General features: G+C 52.2%; 1 protein-coding gene across 2 annotated transcripts in view; it reads left to right on the plus strand.

Annotated features, from left to right (window-relative positions):
• The window catches only part of Kcnh1 (potassium voltage-gated channel subfamily H member 1), a 261,141-nt gene that overhangs the window by 200,003 nt on the left and 44,017 nt on the right, over positions 1–17,121 (plus strand). For both annotated transcript variants that reach the window (XM_060364945.1, XM_060364946.1), the window contains exon 10: positions 3,331–3,527. In XM_060364945.1, coding sequence (XP_060220928.1) covers positions 3,331–3,527 — 197 coding nt within the window. The remainder of the gene's footprint in view (positions 1–3,330; positions 3,528–17,121) is intronic.

Raw genomic sequence — 17,121 nt, forward strand, 5'->3', positions numbered from 1 at the left:
CTGCCATGCTCTGTGTGGTAGATGCCCCCTTGAGAGGCCTCATAATGAAATCTGTACAGTCAGATTTATGAACTGCACACAGGAGCTATTATTTCACGTTACGGGTTCTTCTATAATTAGAAAACGACTCCCAATTTCATTAAAGAAGCATAATACATCTGTATTGGGTCTTGTTTAAATGAGGTAATCTTGGTAAGAAACAGATAAAATTACCGATCAGCGTCTGCTCTGTAGTTACAGCTTCACTGTAGCAGGTTTCCTCCGACAGGAACTGCAGAGTTTGGGAGGCTGCCCTACCCATCGATGCTCAAAGTGCGTAGCCAGGAAAGCCGGCCTGTTGAGATGCTCCTTGATCCTCACTGGTGGGAAAGCCCGTCAGAGAGAGGCCTCGCCCCCTCTGCTCACCTTCTTTAGGAAACGCTAGGTGCCAGCCAGAGCCAGAGTGCTGGGCGATGTTCTGGTGGGATGGCACGTGCACCCAGGAGGCCGTGTCTCAGCCCAGAGCCCGGGATGTGCCCAGGCATCTGCTGTTGGGTCACAGCCCCTACACGACCTGGTTTGAAATACTCATTCTTGTCATGGTGGGTTCTTAGCTGCCTTCTACGTCTGTGCTCACCCAAGTGCTCGACTGGGCTACACTAGTCAGAGGCTTGTTGATGTCACTGGGGGCTGTGGCTGCCTGTCAGATGAGAGCTGGACTGGGGATCAGAGCGCTCATAAGACCTCCTGTATAGCTGGTTCTTCCCCGTGTTGATCAGATTTCAAGGCAGAGACTTCCTGGAATGAGTATTCCAAAAGACCCAGGCCATCAGCTCCCTATGACCTTGTCTTAAAATCCCCAAATGTCATTTCCACCAGATTAAATGACTACGTCCAATCTTTATTCACCTCCTCAGGTGAGTCGCATGGAACAAAGCACCAGAGGGCACGGGCACCACCTGTTTATCCACTGTGCCATGTTTCTTCAGAAGAAGCACATTCTCTACAAGAGCAAGATTACACACACAAGAAGGGCACAGGAGTCATGCAGACAGCATAGGAGTGCTATAGCATGCTCAGGATCTGCAGGTGACAGTGGGCAGGCTATAGGATTCTCAGGATCTGCAGGTGACAGTGGGCAAGCTATGACATGCTGAGGATCTGGAGGTGACAGTGAGGAGGATATAGCATGCTGAGGATCTGGAGGTGACCGTGGGCAGGCTATGGCATGCTCAGGATCCATAAGTGAGCTCCTAGCATTCAGTGCTGTAGAGACCATGGAGAGAGTTGTTTCCAGGGCAACCAGGTAGCATCCCATAGAAAAGCTTCTACCCGTGGGCCCCACCCCTGCCTTAGCCGCACAGATCACAGCCAGGTAACTTTAGAACTTGGCAAGGGGGTCTAAACAGCACACACATTTACCTGGCAGTTACACCGTGATGTCTTATTTACCTTTACAAACACCAAGTCTTTAAAACTGCTGTCGTGCGGGAGCAACAGGTACCAAGAACATGAAGCAGCTTTCCTAAGCTGTGCGTGTTTGCCTGGCTGAGGAAGCAGAGGTAGTGCCTCGTTTTGAGGATGCTTAGGGAAGACCGTGGAGTGTTTTGTATACCTGAAGCAGACAGGGGTGCTGGAGAAGCCACTGAGCCCCGTGCCTCAGGTTATAACCACTTTCTTGGCCACTGGCGGGAAAAGAGCTGCCAGTTGAGCTCCAGGAGTGCTGGATGTGGGGAGTCTGCTCAGCGGCTTCTTGCTTTTCTTCCCTCCTGTGTGTTTCTCTCCGCCTCCCCACGAGCCCATAATTGTGCTTATCTGCCCAGAACGTGTAAAAGCAAGGTAAACAGTCAAGCCACGTAGCAGAGCCTCTGCCAGGGATAGACTGGGCTGGGACATTCCGAGTTAGGAAAGGTGGAGAGAGTGCCTCTGCGTTAGAGGGTCTGGGCAGGCATGGTGCTGTGGCAAACTGGCAGGGCTGCCGTAAGCAGCGAGTTTTCCTGCCTTCTGGAAGGGTACAAGTGCAGCATGGTTGGGTGAGGATGAGGCTCTTGCTGCATCTACAAACAGAAGGAACAGCCTAAGGGCACTCTCTGGGGCCTTATGAGGGTGCTGTGGGGTCAGACACGAGACTCTGTCAGAAACCTCAGAAACCTCGTGTTTGTCAGTCCTCTGCCGACGGCTCCCTCTTGATGCTCCTACACTGTGTCTTCTTTCACATACTGTGTTAATTCTCCGACTGTGCTTGTAGGGACTGTATTGTACTCCACCAGGAGAGCATTTAGCAAGTTAAAGAACATTTTTCAGGAGGCGTGGCGGAGAGAAAGGACACAGGATACAAAATAAGCCTTCGGGCAGGGAAGTTTGACAGGTATGGGAGGGGCTGAACCCCCTCCTTGCCAGCTTCTAGGCAGATAGGCCCAGCTGGATTCAGTGTCCCCATCCCTCTGAGAAGTCTACACAGAAGCGCCCCCCCCAACTGTGAAGAATGCTATTTACCTTTTTTGCCTTCATTGTCAACCAAGCTTCTACTGTGTAGTCCTCTTGGGTGACGGTTTTTGGGGAGATGTGAATAAATATCTACTTACCTCAGGGAAGGAACTGAAGGCACACCAAAGTAATGATGCCTCCAAAGTCCAGCTTGGTAAATGAATTTGGTGCAGGTGTCACAAGAGTGTGAGTGAAGAGTTCTTGTAAGAACTTAAATCTCAGAGGCAGATGTGCTACCCAAACACCCCGAACACCACAGGCTACCTCTGTGCAGGGTGCCAGCTTGTGAAGGTGGCGACCGGGAGACTTTCCGCTGGACTTCAGGCAGCTTGCAGGCTGGAGATCTCCTCCTCTGGGCAGTCCTTACTGCTTATAAGACCGGAGAAGGGAGGAGCCTTGTGGATCTGTTAAGTTTCAGGGACTCCCTGAGACTTGCCAGTCATTTTAAGACTTCCCAAGGGTTAAGGGGCTTCCCTCCCAGAACGCGATGTTTCACATTGTTGTGTAGAAATTGCTGTACAATAGATAAAGCGTTGTGCTCTGAGGTGAATAAGGCACACAGCTCTTGTGTGCAAGGACGGAAAGGAAGCCACAAGGTAACTGCAGGTGATGAGTGGTGCTGTGAGAAAATGGAGGTACGGTGAAGAATAATGAGGACAGGTGATGGCCTTCTCAGCTGATCAGCATCACCCTTGAAAGAGGGTGACATCGGCATGTATTGTGTGCTGTCTTAAAGGTTCTTAAATTGCATGCTGTTAGGGTTCAAGTTATGACTCTTTTTTGTTTGTTTTTTTCTGAGCCCAAGTTGCAGGCTGCAGATCCCTCCTGGCTGACACTGCGCTCATGACAACTGTCTCTCCTCAGGGAAAGGAGACGTGTTTGGAGATGTTTTCTGGAAGGAAGCAACGCTGGCACAGTCCTGTGCCAATGTTAGGGCCCTGACCTACTGCGACCTCCACGTGATCAAGAGGGACGCCCTGCAGAAAGTGCTGGAGTTCTACACAGCCTTCTCGCACTCCTTCTCCCGGAACCTGATTCTCACCTACAACCTGAGGAAGAGGGTGAGCCGTGGCTCTGATTCTTGCTTTTTCCCGTACGCGCTGGGTAACTGCCGGGGCTGGGGCAGTCCTTTAGCTGTGTGTTTCAGTGGAGAAGAGCATTCTGGGCCAGCCCTGCCTGTTGCTTGCTCTGGGGAGCTTTGGTTGTACAGTGGAGAGGAGAGCAAGTGAGTTGGACTGGGAGATGGCCCAGCCTTGGTGTAGAGGGGTTTTGCTGTGTCATTGTATGGGCTGTGGTTCCTGGTACCACGTGGACCTTCCAGTACTGTGAAAAGGTGGGTAAACTGTGCCTTCTTGCCCATAGAAAGGCAACAGAGCCACCACAGTAATGTCCCCTGCATCCCCAGGTGACTGGGGCCTGTGGAGTGGGGGTAAAGCCGCCAGCTCGTGGCTGGTAGTGACACTTTATGAAAAAGATGTTACCTGAGTTCAGCAAAGAAGCCATGGAATTTGTTGTCTGGAGGATGTTTTGTATACAGGTTCTTGAGAAATAAGGAGTTTTAAGAAAAGAAAATGTCTTCCCAAAGTCCAGAAGCTGTTTGGGTTCTTTTGTTTGTTTGTTTTTTGTTTTGTTTTTTCAACCAGGTCATGTGAGTTTTTCCATCCCTCTTTGTATTTTCTTTTCATTCTTTAGTGTCTCATGTTTGGCTTTTCTTTGTTTCTTTCATTCCATTTTAAGAAAGCTCTCACCATGCAGCCCTCAAACTTTCACTACTCCTGCCTCAGCCTCCCAAGAGCCACACCTGCCTTCAGACTGACTTTCTTGTACATCATCCGTAACCTTTGGTTAAACACTAGCATGGTCACTCCAGATCAAGAGGGACCTCTCAGAAAGCTTTTCTTAAGCGTTTCCTGTAGTGACCTCATATGCATCCACAACACGCCTCTCACAGTCCTGGTCCTCGGCTTTTGCTGCATGTCTGGTTTGTGCTGGCGTTTCTAATGGCCAGCACCCTCAGCTTGGTCATTGGGCTCTGTGGCTTTCGGCTTCGCTTTTCTGGTATGAATTCATGTTTTATTTTCTTCCTTGTGATCCTGGCCGAATCCTCAAAGCCAACCTGGAGTTCTCAGGCTACAGCAGTGGCGAAGGGTGGGGAGTCCTCGGGTGCCCACAGAATCCTCAGGGCCTTGTGGAATTCTTGGGTTTTCTCTCAGAGTATTCAGGGCACAAAGCCGCTCACTCTGGCTGCTCCGTGGGCCAGACAACCCAGAGGCAGAAGTAGCCTTCCTGCCTATGTCTGCCCCTACCACATACAACTTCCTTCATGCTTGCGTGTTTCAGCACAGCTCACCTGCCTGTGCACATGGGACAGAAACTTAATCCCCGAACCCTACCTACACGCCGCCAACCCTGTGACCTGAACTGTGCCGTGAGCTGCTGCCCTGAGAAGGTCAAGTGCTCCTTCAAGCACGGCTGTGTCACGGGTTGACACACTCCTGCCATCCAGCCGCTGAAAGATTCATTGCCTCATTAGGACTCTGCTGGTGCCAGATGAACTGGAAGACTCCCTCCCTTCAGGGCCCCAAACCTAAACAGAACTGCTTTATGTACAGGCTAAAGAAGCTCGTGAAGCTAGCACAGTGATCACGAGTCCCCAAAGTGTGTAAGAGGGAGGGGACGGCTAAGGGGGGTCCGGGAAGCATGCCCAGGGAATGAGTAAAATGCAGGCATAAGTGAAGGGCCAGGTAGTCCACTAGGAGAGCATTTGACAGAGTCCAGAGGAAGACACCTGGGCCTGGCCCTGAGTCCTGTGCAAGCTCTGTTAAGAGCAGCCTTTGGCTCTGCACAGTAGTCTCTTCCTGCTCCAGTCCCTCAGGTGGCATTGCCTTGATCATCCTGCTCAGAGACCTGGGAGCACCAGAGCATCCCATGTGCTCAGGGCACAGCCAGGAACTCATGCAGCATTCGGCGACAGGGGAAAGAGGCAGGCCTCTGTTTCCCATCATGCAGTCACGGTGATAGAGTTCTACAGCTCCTGGATTTGAAGCCTGCCCACATGACTTCCAGGGTGGGCTGGGCAGCACTGGAGAAGTGTCCGTCACTTGTTGGCTGGCTGGGAACATGGGATGCTTGATGGAGATACTTTTAGCCAAGTGGATTCTCCTGAAATCTATTTTTTGCTTTATTTCTTCTTTCTGTGAAAGCCAGTTGATTATAATCAGCTTTCAGCATTGCTGGTGATAATGGGTTGAAAAATACACAGTTTGAGTTATTTGGAGGAGTAATCATTTTGGAATAATTGTGGATCAAGTAAATCTGTCTAAAAAAAAACTTTAACAACAAAAAGCAATGATGTCTCACTGGTCAGACTGGTTTTATGCATGCAGAGTGATTGGCAGCTCTGGCGCCGAGGAAGAAGCAAAGCTGTGGGCAGTCTAGAAATGTCCTCTCAAGTGCTGGATGCCCAGAGAAGAGAAGGTGGTGTGTGTGTGGGCCTGAGAGTGGTTAGAGTCCCTTACTCACCCACTTAGGAACATCATGGGAGGAACTCAGGCGTCTGATAAAGAGTCAAGCTACTTGACCTCTGAACTTCCCTCCTATCCCAAGTGCCTCCAAGTGTGGCATAAAGCCAAAGCAATTTTAGTGACAGACTTTGTGCAAAGAGCTAGTCTTTTCATGGAAAAAGAGACCTGTCATTTTGCTGCAGCCATTGTCATCTCCCATTGTGTCCTTCTGTGAATTAATTCATGGTTGCAGAGGGCACGGGCGATGAGAACAGCACATGCCTGAATTATTCTCTAGCTACATTTTTCTGACAAAGTGAAGTTATTTTTCTGGCTGTTTCCAGTTTGGCAAAAATCAAGTGAATTATTTGCAGAGTTCTGAGGACACCAGCAGCATCCATCTGGGGGGAGTTGTCTCATCTCATACCCCGCCTCCAGCACAGCAGAAACTTTGAGCCAGAATCTTCGGTGGCCAGCCACCTCTCTCCCTTGTCCTCACCATCCCCATGCTACAGAAAGGATGTTCTACGGAAGTGCCACGGAGGTGGCTGGGAATGAAAGAATTCGAACCCAAATTATTTCCAGACCAGAAACTTCTTAGAGCCTCCTGGCATCCCTCAACCTCCATACCTCAAGCCTTATCTCTGTGCCTCTGAACACAGGCGGACAAGCATTCTGCAGCCCTCAGACCTACTTTAGAGTAGGTCTGCAGCTAAAGAAAGGTCTTGTCAGGGCATTCTGTCCTCCAGTCGTGTAAGGTCAGTGAGGTACCAGACGTGGTGGCAGTGAGCCCTGACCTTCAGTTTTTCTTGCCTGTGAGTTTTGAGACAGATGAGACTGATTTGGATCCTGCCTCTGATGCTTAATTCTTTCTTTAATTCTGGACAAGCAAGAAGCCTGCTCATCTTGAAGATGGAGAAGATTAAGTGATAGAGCTTTCTGGGTGCTTACAGACACAGCCCTAAGCCACAGGGTGCTGGGTCAAGTTGATTTTTACTGTTTCCTCTTCAGTATACTGCGCCCATTATCATCCTGTGCCTTTTCACAGAGGGGCCTTCTGCCTCCGCTAACGCCCTTCGCTCTGCAGTTGTCAAGATAGCCGCAGAGCTATAGACCCATCACCAGGGAGTGAGGGGATCCAGTGTCCTTGTTTCTTCTGAGTGGAGCAGCCTGTGAGAGTCATGAGGGGAAGAGAGTGGGACCATCATCCAGAGCCTGGTGGGGTGCTGGCTCTGCAGGCAGCTGGCCCTGAGGCCCTGCAGGCCCGGGCTCTTCTGCAGGCAGTTCTCATGCTGCAGAGAGTAAGGTATCACCAACGCCAGGACCGTGAGCAACAGCGCCGCCCGGGTGTTGAGCTGCCATGGTGTTAGCAGATCACTGTGTTTTCTCAAGGGCGTAAACCAAGAGGCTGCGCAGAGAAGAATCCCCTTTCCAGGCCCCCCGGTACTGACTGGTGGACCCTGAGCCCGGCTGTGCACCTGTGGCTAAAGGCGTAGGGCCCCGTGGCTGCCTACTGGTACTGGTTCAGCCTTTCACACTGTGGCATCTTTGGCTTCTTTGGGTCTGTTGACCTGGGGGATAGCCTGGGTGTGTCCTAAGCATCTCCAGTGTCCTTTGCTCCCACCAGTGAACTCAGACCCCAGACCAGGGGTGTGGCACAAGAAGTGCACACGGAGATGTACTGTCTAGCTGGTGTGCTGGGGGCAGGCTGACCTGAGCACATTACCTGGAAACCACTACTTTGGGCTAGGGTCCCATTTGGATTCAGAGTTGCTGCTGACAGGCAGGGTACTCTTGGGCACCTAAACCTCTGCTTCTTCATTTGTAAAAAGGAGCTAATATTGATGGCATAGTGACTAACATCTGTAATTCTAGCACTTGAAAAGGAGGAGGAGGCAGGAGGATTGCCACTAGTTCAAGTCCAGTTTGGGGTGCATGGCAAGTTCCGGACTAGCCTAGGCTACAGTGGGAGGCTTTGTCTTAAGCAAACAAAAAGGAGGTAACACAAGGGTTCCATGCTGGGTGTTACTGACAGTTTTGTGCCTCCTGAAACAAAGTTTAACATGGCATAGCAAAGCTGGGTGTGGTGCCCGTGCCAGCATTCCAGCCCCTGGAGGGTAGATGCAGGAGGATTGCAAACTCAAGGACAAACTGGGCTATAAACTGAGTCTGAAGCCAGCCTGGGCAATTTAGTGAAACCACGTCTCAAAACCCAACACAATCAACGCAACCTGTCCCTGTCCGCATTGGCCCTGTATCTGCCCACTGCCCACTGCCCACCCCCAGCGCTGCTTCAGGCCTACGTTAGGAGCAGATCCGTCTCTTTGGCTAATGATCTGTGTGGGCTCCACATCGCTGTGAATGCAGAAGAGGTGTTAGCCCTTGGTGCTCAGGGATCGATCTTTAGGACAGATGGTCAAATGTACCACCACTCCAGGACACCAGCATACAAGCAATTAGGTCATTACCAGCAGCCAGTGCCAGGGATAATTGGCATGCAGGTAATTGGATGTGCTTCTCATCCTCTGCGGGTACGGCTTTCTTTTCAAAGCCAATATTATTGTGTATGCAAGTATTTTTTGCAGTGTTTGTTTATGATAATTTATTCCAGGAGGGATTTTTTTTTTTTAAATTATAGTTAAGGCTCAACCTGGTGTGTTTGGGAGGGAGCTGAGACCAGTCACCAGTGCTTTCTAAACGGGCTTTCTAAAGCAAAGGTTGCCATGGTGAACGGTCTCGAATGCCATGTGTACACTTCTAGCCCATTTTAACCAGAAGACATTGTGCTTTGCAGAAGGAGGGCTCAGAAGCTCGGCGGTCTGTAGAGAGCTCTGCTCGTAGGTGTTTGGGAAGTCTCTCTGTACTTTGTTCTTGTGGAAGGGGGTAAGCTAAGAAGAAAGAGGATAAAGCCAGGTGCTTAGGAATACAACATTTTCCTGTTGACTGCTGGTGTCAGAGCCTGAGTTTTTAAATGATCTCTGCAGAGCCAGTACTTTCCTTGTCATCCCACCGTAGTGAAGGCTTCTGCGAAATTAAAATCATCTATTAGACTGTCAAGCCAGAGGGATAATAAAATCATGGTGCTGAGATTAGAGGTGGTGAAAGGGGACTGATGATGGGAGTGACACAGCTGTAATCTTCGTGAAACAACAAGATATAAATCAAAATCAGCCTCCTCTCTCCTCAGCAGGACCAGGCGGTGCTGCTGGGCACCTGTGCACTCTTTGCGGGGTCTTGCTCTTGCCAGGACGCCAGCAAACATAAAGAGAGTCCTCCATGGTCCTGGGGAAGGCTGAGGGCCAATCTTCACTATGCCAATGTCAGCTCACAGAGCAGTAGTCAGGCTGCTCTTCTGCTTCTGAGAACACGATGAAGTTCTGGGCCGGACGTGAATTTGGGAAATGTCACCCCGTGGCTAAGCTCTGCCACGTGCTGGCTGCAGGCGGGGACTGGTGCACGGTCAGCAGACACGGCTGTGTTAGTCTGTGGCTTCACACTTCCCTCACGTGTGCACGGGGTGGGGTGACGAGGAGCTTAAGCATCCTATCAGTTGCTAAAGTGCAAAAGGAATAGAGGACAGGGGAAATGAATTCTAATATTCAGGAATCTCCTGGTTGGATCATTCCAGAACTGCATCTTGGGAGCATCTGTTAGCACCTTAGAAACAGCTGTCATCAGGAGGTTCCTGGAAGGACAGTTTGGCCAACTGCATCCCAACCTTGACTGTATGGGGGAGGGCACCAAGGGGTGTGGCCACCGATCTTAACTCCAGTAGGTTTACTCAGCATTCTGTGTTTGCCCCAGACCGGGGAGACCTCACCTAGTCCGGAGGAGCCCAGGGCTGCTGCCCTCTGTGGGGAGCAGCACGTCTTAGTCATGTTTCCTCAGGTGTGCTACTGAGGCCCGGGAGGAGACCTTAATAACCGAGTGAGTCATTCATTCACTGACACAGGAGCTCTATACAGAATGGATGGTGGCTGAGCCTCAGAGCTGAGTCTTGTCCATGAAGCATCAAGAAGCAGAAAGACGTTCCAGACCGGAAACACACACACACACGCACACATGCACACGCACGCATGCATGCACGCACGCACACACACACCGGCATCAACTTCAGGAGGCTGATAGTGCTCTAACCGGTCTCAGAGCTTTGTAGTGAGGTCCTTTCTTTGTTAGCCAGGCGCATTCTGCGTTTCTGACACGTCTCCTGTGTGCGTGTGCTACCTGTTTCTGTGTAAGTGCTCTTTCTGCTCTTACGCTTTTCTCTCTGGCTTGAGCTGAACCTCTACGTTTCCCAACCAGTCTTAGACGGTTTTTTTTCTAGCACCTCCTAGGAAGTGGAGAGTTGGGCTGTGTGCCCAGGCAGCCCGTGATTCCGGTGACAACGTCTGCCTTCGCAGAGGGCAGGTGAACGGTGGTGCCAGCAACTCCCCTCAGGGGGCCCGAGAGCCCTGTGTGAGGCATCATGTGCACAGTCTCGGTGCCTGCATGCTCCGGATCTCGGTCACTCTGCCTCTTCTCCCACTGGAAACCTTGTTGGCCTCGGTTTCTCTCTACTGGTGTGACATGGCAGCTCTGTTCTTTGCTCAGAGTCCTCGAGCAAGACCTCGGGTCCTCCGGGGCTGCCTCGCTCCGCGTTGTGCCTCTTTAATCTCAGTCTAGGGCCAGCGTCTGTGTTTTAATCCAGCGAGCTCCGCTCACCTCTCCGTAGCTATCATTATGCTTCTAATTAACTACTTACCAAGCAGCTCCCTTGCCATCTGGAAGTCTCACGGGGGCCAGGCCACATCTAATTGACCCACTTTTCCGTCCTGCCCAGTTGACTTAGAACATTAAGAACCGAATGAGCAAACAGTCGGACCACCAATAAGCAAACAGACTTCCCTGACCGGTGCCCTGCCTCCCTCCTGGCGCTAGTTTTTAGAGCCTGCAAGATGACATGTTTAGAGGGACCCTCCTTCTTCCTCCTCTTCGGACTATCCCTGACTCGTCACTGTCCCAGAGGCCTTAGGTGTGGAGGGCCTCAGCCAGCAATAAAGTACTCACCTTTCTTTATTGTCTCCCCTGCAAGTGTGCTCTCTAAGGTGCTGAGGATACTGGGGCGCCGCAAGGTAAATAATGCACGCCTGAGCTCAGGAGCTGACTGGCATCTAATCGGAACTGATCTGGCAATGGCCGAGATCAGGCCTGTGCATTTGTGGTTGTCCTCTTGCAGGTGGTGACACAGCCTCTGAGGGCAGGACAGCAGCTCTGGCCTAGAGGTCTTCCGCTCTGTGAGGAGGCTGTGGCATCCATGACAGCTGCCTCCTGAGAGGCTCGGTGCATGCAGCAGGTCCCTGGAGGGTGCCTAAGTGCATCTGGGCATCGGGCAGACAGCTGGAGCTTGCCTGGTGGTTGTTGGTGCTGGTGTGTGTTCAGCTGGGCTCCAGGGATGGGGCCCTGAGTTCCCGTCACTGAGCTGTGGAGCATCCTGAGGCTGGGGGGTCCTGACCAGTTCCTTTCTGTGGCTCATCTCTGAGGAGGTGACAGAAACCTCTATTGCAGGAATGCTCGGGGATACAGTTTGCTTCTGGCTGTCATGAGAGGCCAGAGGACTGAGAACTTACATCTAGATGCCAGCTAAAGTAGAGATTCACTGCTCGTCAGGACCCAAGCAGAGGCCCAGAGCCTGGCCAGGACTGGGAACAAGCCTGTAAGGCAGGAGGCTTTGCCAACCACGAACTGGAGAAGCGGGGAAGAGCTTTAGGCAGGTATTGAGGAGAGACGTCACTTTACCCACCTGGAGAGAAAGCTGGGCCCTTCTGGGTACCCCTGAGCCCTGTGAAAGTGCCTCATTGTTGGTGGCTGTTTTGAGTGGCTGTGTTTAATGATTTAATGTTTATTTGTCTGGATTGCTGGGCTGAGAACAATAAAATCGATTTGCTAAGCAACAAGAACTCAAGAAAGTGTGCAGAGGGAAAACCCCGGCCAGCTCCACATCTCCTCCAAATCCCAAATGCACCCCTATATCTTTCCCTATCTGCTTTTGCCTGAGGAGAAGTTGCCTGAAGATTCTGTGGGAACTTCTCAGGTTTTCAGGGCAGGGCATCGTGCAGGGCTGGATTTCTTCCCTGTAGAGCAGGCGGGTGAGCAGGCCAGCAGGATGGAGGAATGATATTCCCAGGGGGCCGAGTCCTCTGCAGTCCCACCACTCACAGCAGCTCCCAAACCGTTGGCTTCCCCGGCGTCTGCATCCACGTGACTGTCCTGTGCATGGTAATGAGAGCTGGCATATTTCCACGACAGGCTTAATTTTTAAAGAGCCCCTTTGCTCCAGGCTGCAGGCTGAGGATTGGGCCTTCCTCCTTCGAGATCTGCTTGCAGACAGCTTATTTTGCACTGGTGCATTTCCCAGCACACTTCCTTGCAAGTCCGAAAGCCACACAGGGACATAAGTTCTGGTTCGTGCAGTATAGCGTTTTAAAGGAGGTCACCTGTGCATGTTCTGTGGCTTCTAAAATCCTGCAAGCTGCAGGCCACGCCTGACGCCTCCTGTTGGTGGTGTGTGCTATTGCACTCTAACTCTAAGGGCCCTCCGGGACCTCATGGCTGAAGAGGGGTTCTGCAGGCTTGAGATAAACCTCACGGCAGATGGTGGAGGTGGGAGAAGAGTGTGTCAGGAGAGAACACAGGGCACAGGATGTCAGGACTCTGGACAGAGAGAGGCTCTAGCCCACAGCCAGCAGGGCCGTGCTGTGACTGGCCGCGTGTCCTCCCCTGAGGCCCTATCCTGGCCCTACCTGAACTTGAGTTGGGGAAAGCCCCAGTTGCACACAGCGCATGCAGTGGGCCGGTGCTGCTTGATTCGGTTAGCAGTAGGAGGACACAGAGCATTTTCCTCAGAAGTGGAGGACCTGAGGAGATGGGCAGGGAGAAGCAGGGAGCCTGAGAAATAACGGGGAAGTTGCCCAAGCCTGGAGGGTTTGGGGAGTGTGAGTGGGTTCTGCACGGATTGTTTTCGGAGGAGGGGAAGCTGTGCCCATTTGGTGCAGCCTAACTCCTGGCCCCCAGGGGGGGGGGGCAGACGCCTTTGCAAACCCCAGACTGTGAGCCGGGCTAGAAGAAGGGCTTGCTGCCAGATCCAGGTTTTCCCAGCCCTCCCTCTCTGGCCCGAGGAGCACAGCAGCAAAGCAGCTTGGTTGGCTGTTGAACCGCAAGCTGAGGGTGCTGGAGAGCTGCCAGCATCTTCATCCCCGGCTTTGTGTTAAGCACTTCCTAATTCCTCCCTGACATTTCTCTCAGGCCGGAGCCTGAGCAGGAATGTGTTCAGCGCTAAGCCTGTTGACGGGAGCGGAGGCAGGGCCCGTTAGCTGTGGTCACCAACAGCAGGGCTCGGCTAGAGGCAGTCATTCACACCACCCCCCGTGAACCTGTCAGCAGAGCTGTGCCCAGGGGCAGCACGGCCCCCACCCACGCACTCCGGGCTCCTGCCTGCCCTTCCCACCCCTGCAGATGGCTGCTCTCGGTGCATAGGGTCCCAGTATGTTGTGGCCTGAGCGACGTCCTGACGTCCTGCTATCACAGCATGGGCTCTGGTCATTGCTGCCCCTCTCCGCAGAGCCAGGCCCTGTCTGAACCTGTGGCACACCCCTCATAGCCACAGTCTGAAGGTTGACTGCTATCTAGGTTCCCTGACCTCCGTGTGTGTGTGTGTGTGTGTGTGTGTGTGTGTGTGTGTATGTGTTGTGTCCCTGTAAGTGAGTGCTCCCAGAAGCTACACCAGGGGAGGAGGGTGGAGAAGAGTGCATCTAGCTCTTCCTGGCTGCCAGTTCCCCTGAGTGGCCCCTGCCCCTGCCAGTCATTCGCGTGAAATCGGCTCGGCCTGACCAGGAAAGCTTTGTTTCTTATTTGGGGAGATGGAGGTGTTGGCGAAGCGCCGTGCAGCGGTTAGCAGTCTGCGGCCATGCCCTTCACGGAGACGGAATGTTCCCATCCGAGACACCGGCTTTGTGAAAAATCTTTAATAGTTAAAATGGACCAAGCAGAAGGGGCTGTTGAGTGAATAGAAAATGTGTATATGGGGCACTTGAGGGCCAGGGCCTCTTAAACAGGGACCTTTCAAGGAGTTTAAAAATAAACCATGGCTCCAGCCTCCCGGAGCTGACCATAGGGCACTTCCACTCCTGAGGCTTTGTCTGAGGCAGCAGTAGATGCCTTGCTGCCGATAGGTTGGGAAGCCGTGTGTCTGAGCCCGAGCATGGCAGACCCTGCTTCCCTTGCGATGGCCAAGGGCGGCCTGTGTGGCACGCTGGCTCTGGCTGTCAGCACCACCCGAACTGTGAGTGCCCAGTTTCTGTCTTAGCTTCCCGCCGCCTCGCACAGTTCTGCTAGTATGTGTGTGTACCCTGTTCTCCCTAGGCTTCTCCAGCTTCTCACGGGAATTGCCTAGGGAATATCCAGGAGGCGCTGCCGTGACACCACGACCTCAACACAGTCACGCTGGGACCTCCTACTACATTAGTGCCTTGTGGTGCCACTAATTGCCGCAAGGTTGGTGGCTTTAAACAGCAGGGTTTTCTCACAGCTCTGAAGTCCAGAAATTGGGAATCACAGTACTTATCTGTAAGGCCACACTTCTTCTTGGCCTGTAGGGGAGGACCCTATCGGCCTCTGGTGGCTTCTGGCTATTGTCAGCTGGTGGCAGCTTGGCTTTATTCTCTGTCAGTATTCAGGTGCTCCTCAGCCCCTTGTCTGTGTGGAAAACCTCTCTCTCCTTTTTCTGACAGAGCGTCTGTGTTTGGAAGCCAGCCAACTCAGGGGGGTCCATCTTGAGGTCCTTGCAGTGACTGCATTCTCAAGGACTACTTTTCTGCTTAAGGTCACAAGCCTGAACAAGACTTAGGACTTGGAAATCCATTTAGAAGCACACACTGTAATCCGCTGCTCCCCACTTGCCTCTGCACCCCTCTTTCTATTCCTCTCCTTTCTCTTTCCCCCTTCGCCCTTTTTCCTCTCTCCCTCCCAGCCCTCTCTAAAGGCCTTAAGCCCAGCACAGACAATGCCTCTTCTTGCAAACCATGTTCTTGTGTAAGCCACATTTCTTTGCCTTAGTGGTTTTGGAAAGGAGTCCAAGCATTGGATTAATGACTAGTTTCTTTAACCCTCAGAGTAAAATAGCATTTTCCTCAGGCTTCTCGTGAGCAGTGGCTACCTGAGGAACCATCTGCTTGAGAGAGGGGTTCACGGAGCAGTAAGGACTGGGCGTCTCAGTGTTGGCCTGAGCGAGGGCATCAGCCACAGCTTCCTACCAGCAGGGGTGGTGCCAGCGTGGTAAGACACCGGAGGTCATGAACTTGGCTTCATCTAGATGGCTAAGAGCGATCTGTGGTGACTTTCTAGCTGAGTAATGTTCTTGTTCTAAATCTTCTTTTTTCATTTTTTTATTAATTCAATTTTCATCTCAGTCATAGGCCCCTCCTTCCTCTCCTTGCAACCCCACCCTCCCATATCCCTTCTCTCCTATTCCTAAGAATAGGGGAGCCCCTACCCAGACGCTGCAGCTCACCCATTCACATGAGGACAGAGTTCTTGGGCAATCCCATCAGGGGGGAAATGATCAAAAAACAGGCAACATAGTCCATGTCAGAGATATGCCCTACTCCCCTGACGATTGGGCCCACATGAAGCCTAAGATGCCCATCAGCTGCTTATAAACAGAGGACCTAGGGCCAGACCAGGCATTGTCCTCTGGCCCTGGTTGATCTGAGGTCTTCTTGTGGAGTTTTGTCAGCTTCTAAATAAGATCCAGACCCGGAGATCTCATGCAAACGTCTGTTTCCAGTAGCAGTTAAAAGTGGTTCCATGCCCAGCCCCACTGAGCAGTAACGGCCGTAGAGCCCACTGGGAGCTTATTTCTGCATGGGGGATCTCGGCCTTGCCCCTCCTGTCACTGCCCAGTCCAGCTTTCAGGACAGCTCTGATTCTCTTCTCTGCTCACGCCCTTCCTGAGGCGTCTCTTCCGAAGGCTCTGCCTGGGGTTAGCTCCCTCGCCTTCTGGGGAGAAGGGAGTTCCCACTGTGGAGATAAGCAGGACCACCTGCACTGGGCACGCGTTGCTCTGGGTCATGGGGTGGACTTAGGGTCTACCACGTTTGCCCCCAGAGCAAGTTCTGAGGTGACCCTTGTCAATACACACCGGGAACCTTAAAAGAGTTTTGCACACTAATCCTCCTCCTATGTTCCCATGCCGTCTGCTCCAAGAGCAGAAATCTAAGCCCCGTAGTGAGTTGGCACCTGCTCCACACTTGTCCCTGCTTGACTTGCAATTCCTTTCTTTAGCCTCTGATTCCCCTGTAATCCCAGCCCAGCCCAGCCAAAATAAGATTCCACCTACAGATCAACAGACTTTAAAATTCAGTTGGAAGACCATGATTCCTTCCCTGTGACTTGGCTTACAGAATTAACGATTTGGGAGAAAGGTTAAATTCCTAAGCCTCGAATGGGCTCTGTTTCCATGAGAACCCAAACTGTGTCTAGTTTTACCCGCTATACCCCAAACAGGCTTGCCAGCGCTTGCATTGCTGGGTTTGAAATGTCACTGAGTCTCAGGTATGACCTTGCTTTCCCATCTTAGAGCAGACGATACCCAGAGAGCTCCCTGTGAGAAACAGCCCCATGCTCTACCCAGGATCTCAGTGGCAGGCTGGGAAAAGGCTTTCCAGCCAAGCAACCCTGCCCGAGGCTCAGAATAAAGCTGGAAGTAGCTCAGGTGAGCTAATCAGGAAGTTCTGGGGGATCCCAGGGTAAGACAGCCCATCCAGAGGGTGGGCAGCTGGTAAAAAGCTTAGTCCTCTCTCAGCAAACCCATGTGATGAGGGGTGGGCTCTCTGGGGAGGGGGGCAGGTTGGCCTTGAGCACCACCTCCATGGAGCCACGTGCTTGGCCAAGGTTCTCATTAGGATTGTGTAACTCACACTCTTCCACAACAGTCTCTCAGTTGTTTCTTTCAATACTGTCCCCAAGTAACAAGTCTCTCTCCAATGTGAAGCCTTGTGTTGGGTGTGGAACTGTAGCTGCTCCATGGAGCAGGGGCTACCTTCTGTCTCTGCAGCCGATTGGCTGTGAGGTGTACAGCTGTTTCTGATGGCTGACGCTGGGCATGAGGACGCACCCA

Source organism: Meriones unguiculatus, chromosome 11, assembly GCF_030254825.1.
Source record: "Meriones unguiculatus strain TT.TT164.6M chromosome 11, Bangor_MerUng_6.1, whole genome shotgun sequence".
NCBI lineage: Eukaryota > Metazoa > Chordata > Mammalia > Rodentia > Muridae > Meriones > Meriones unguiculatus.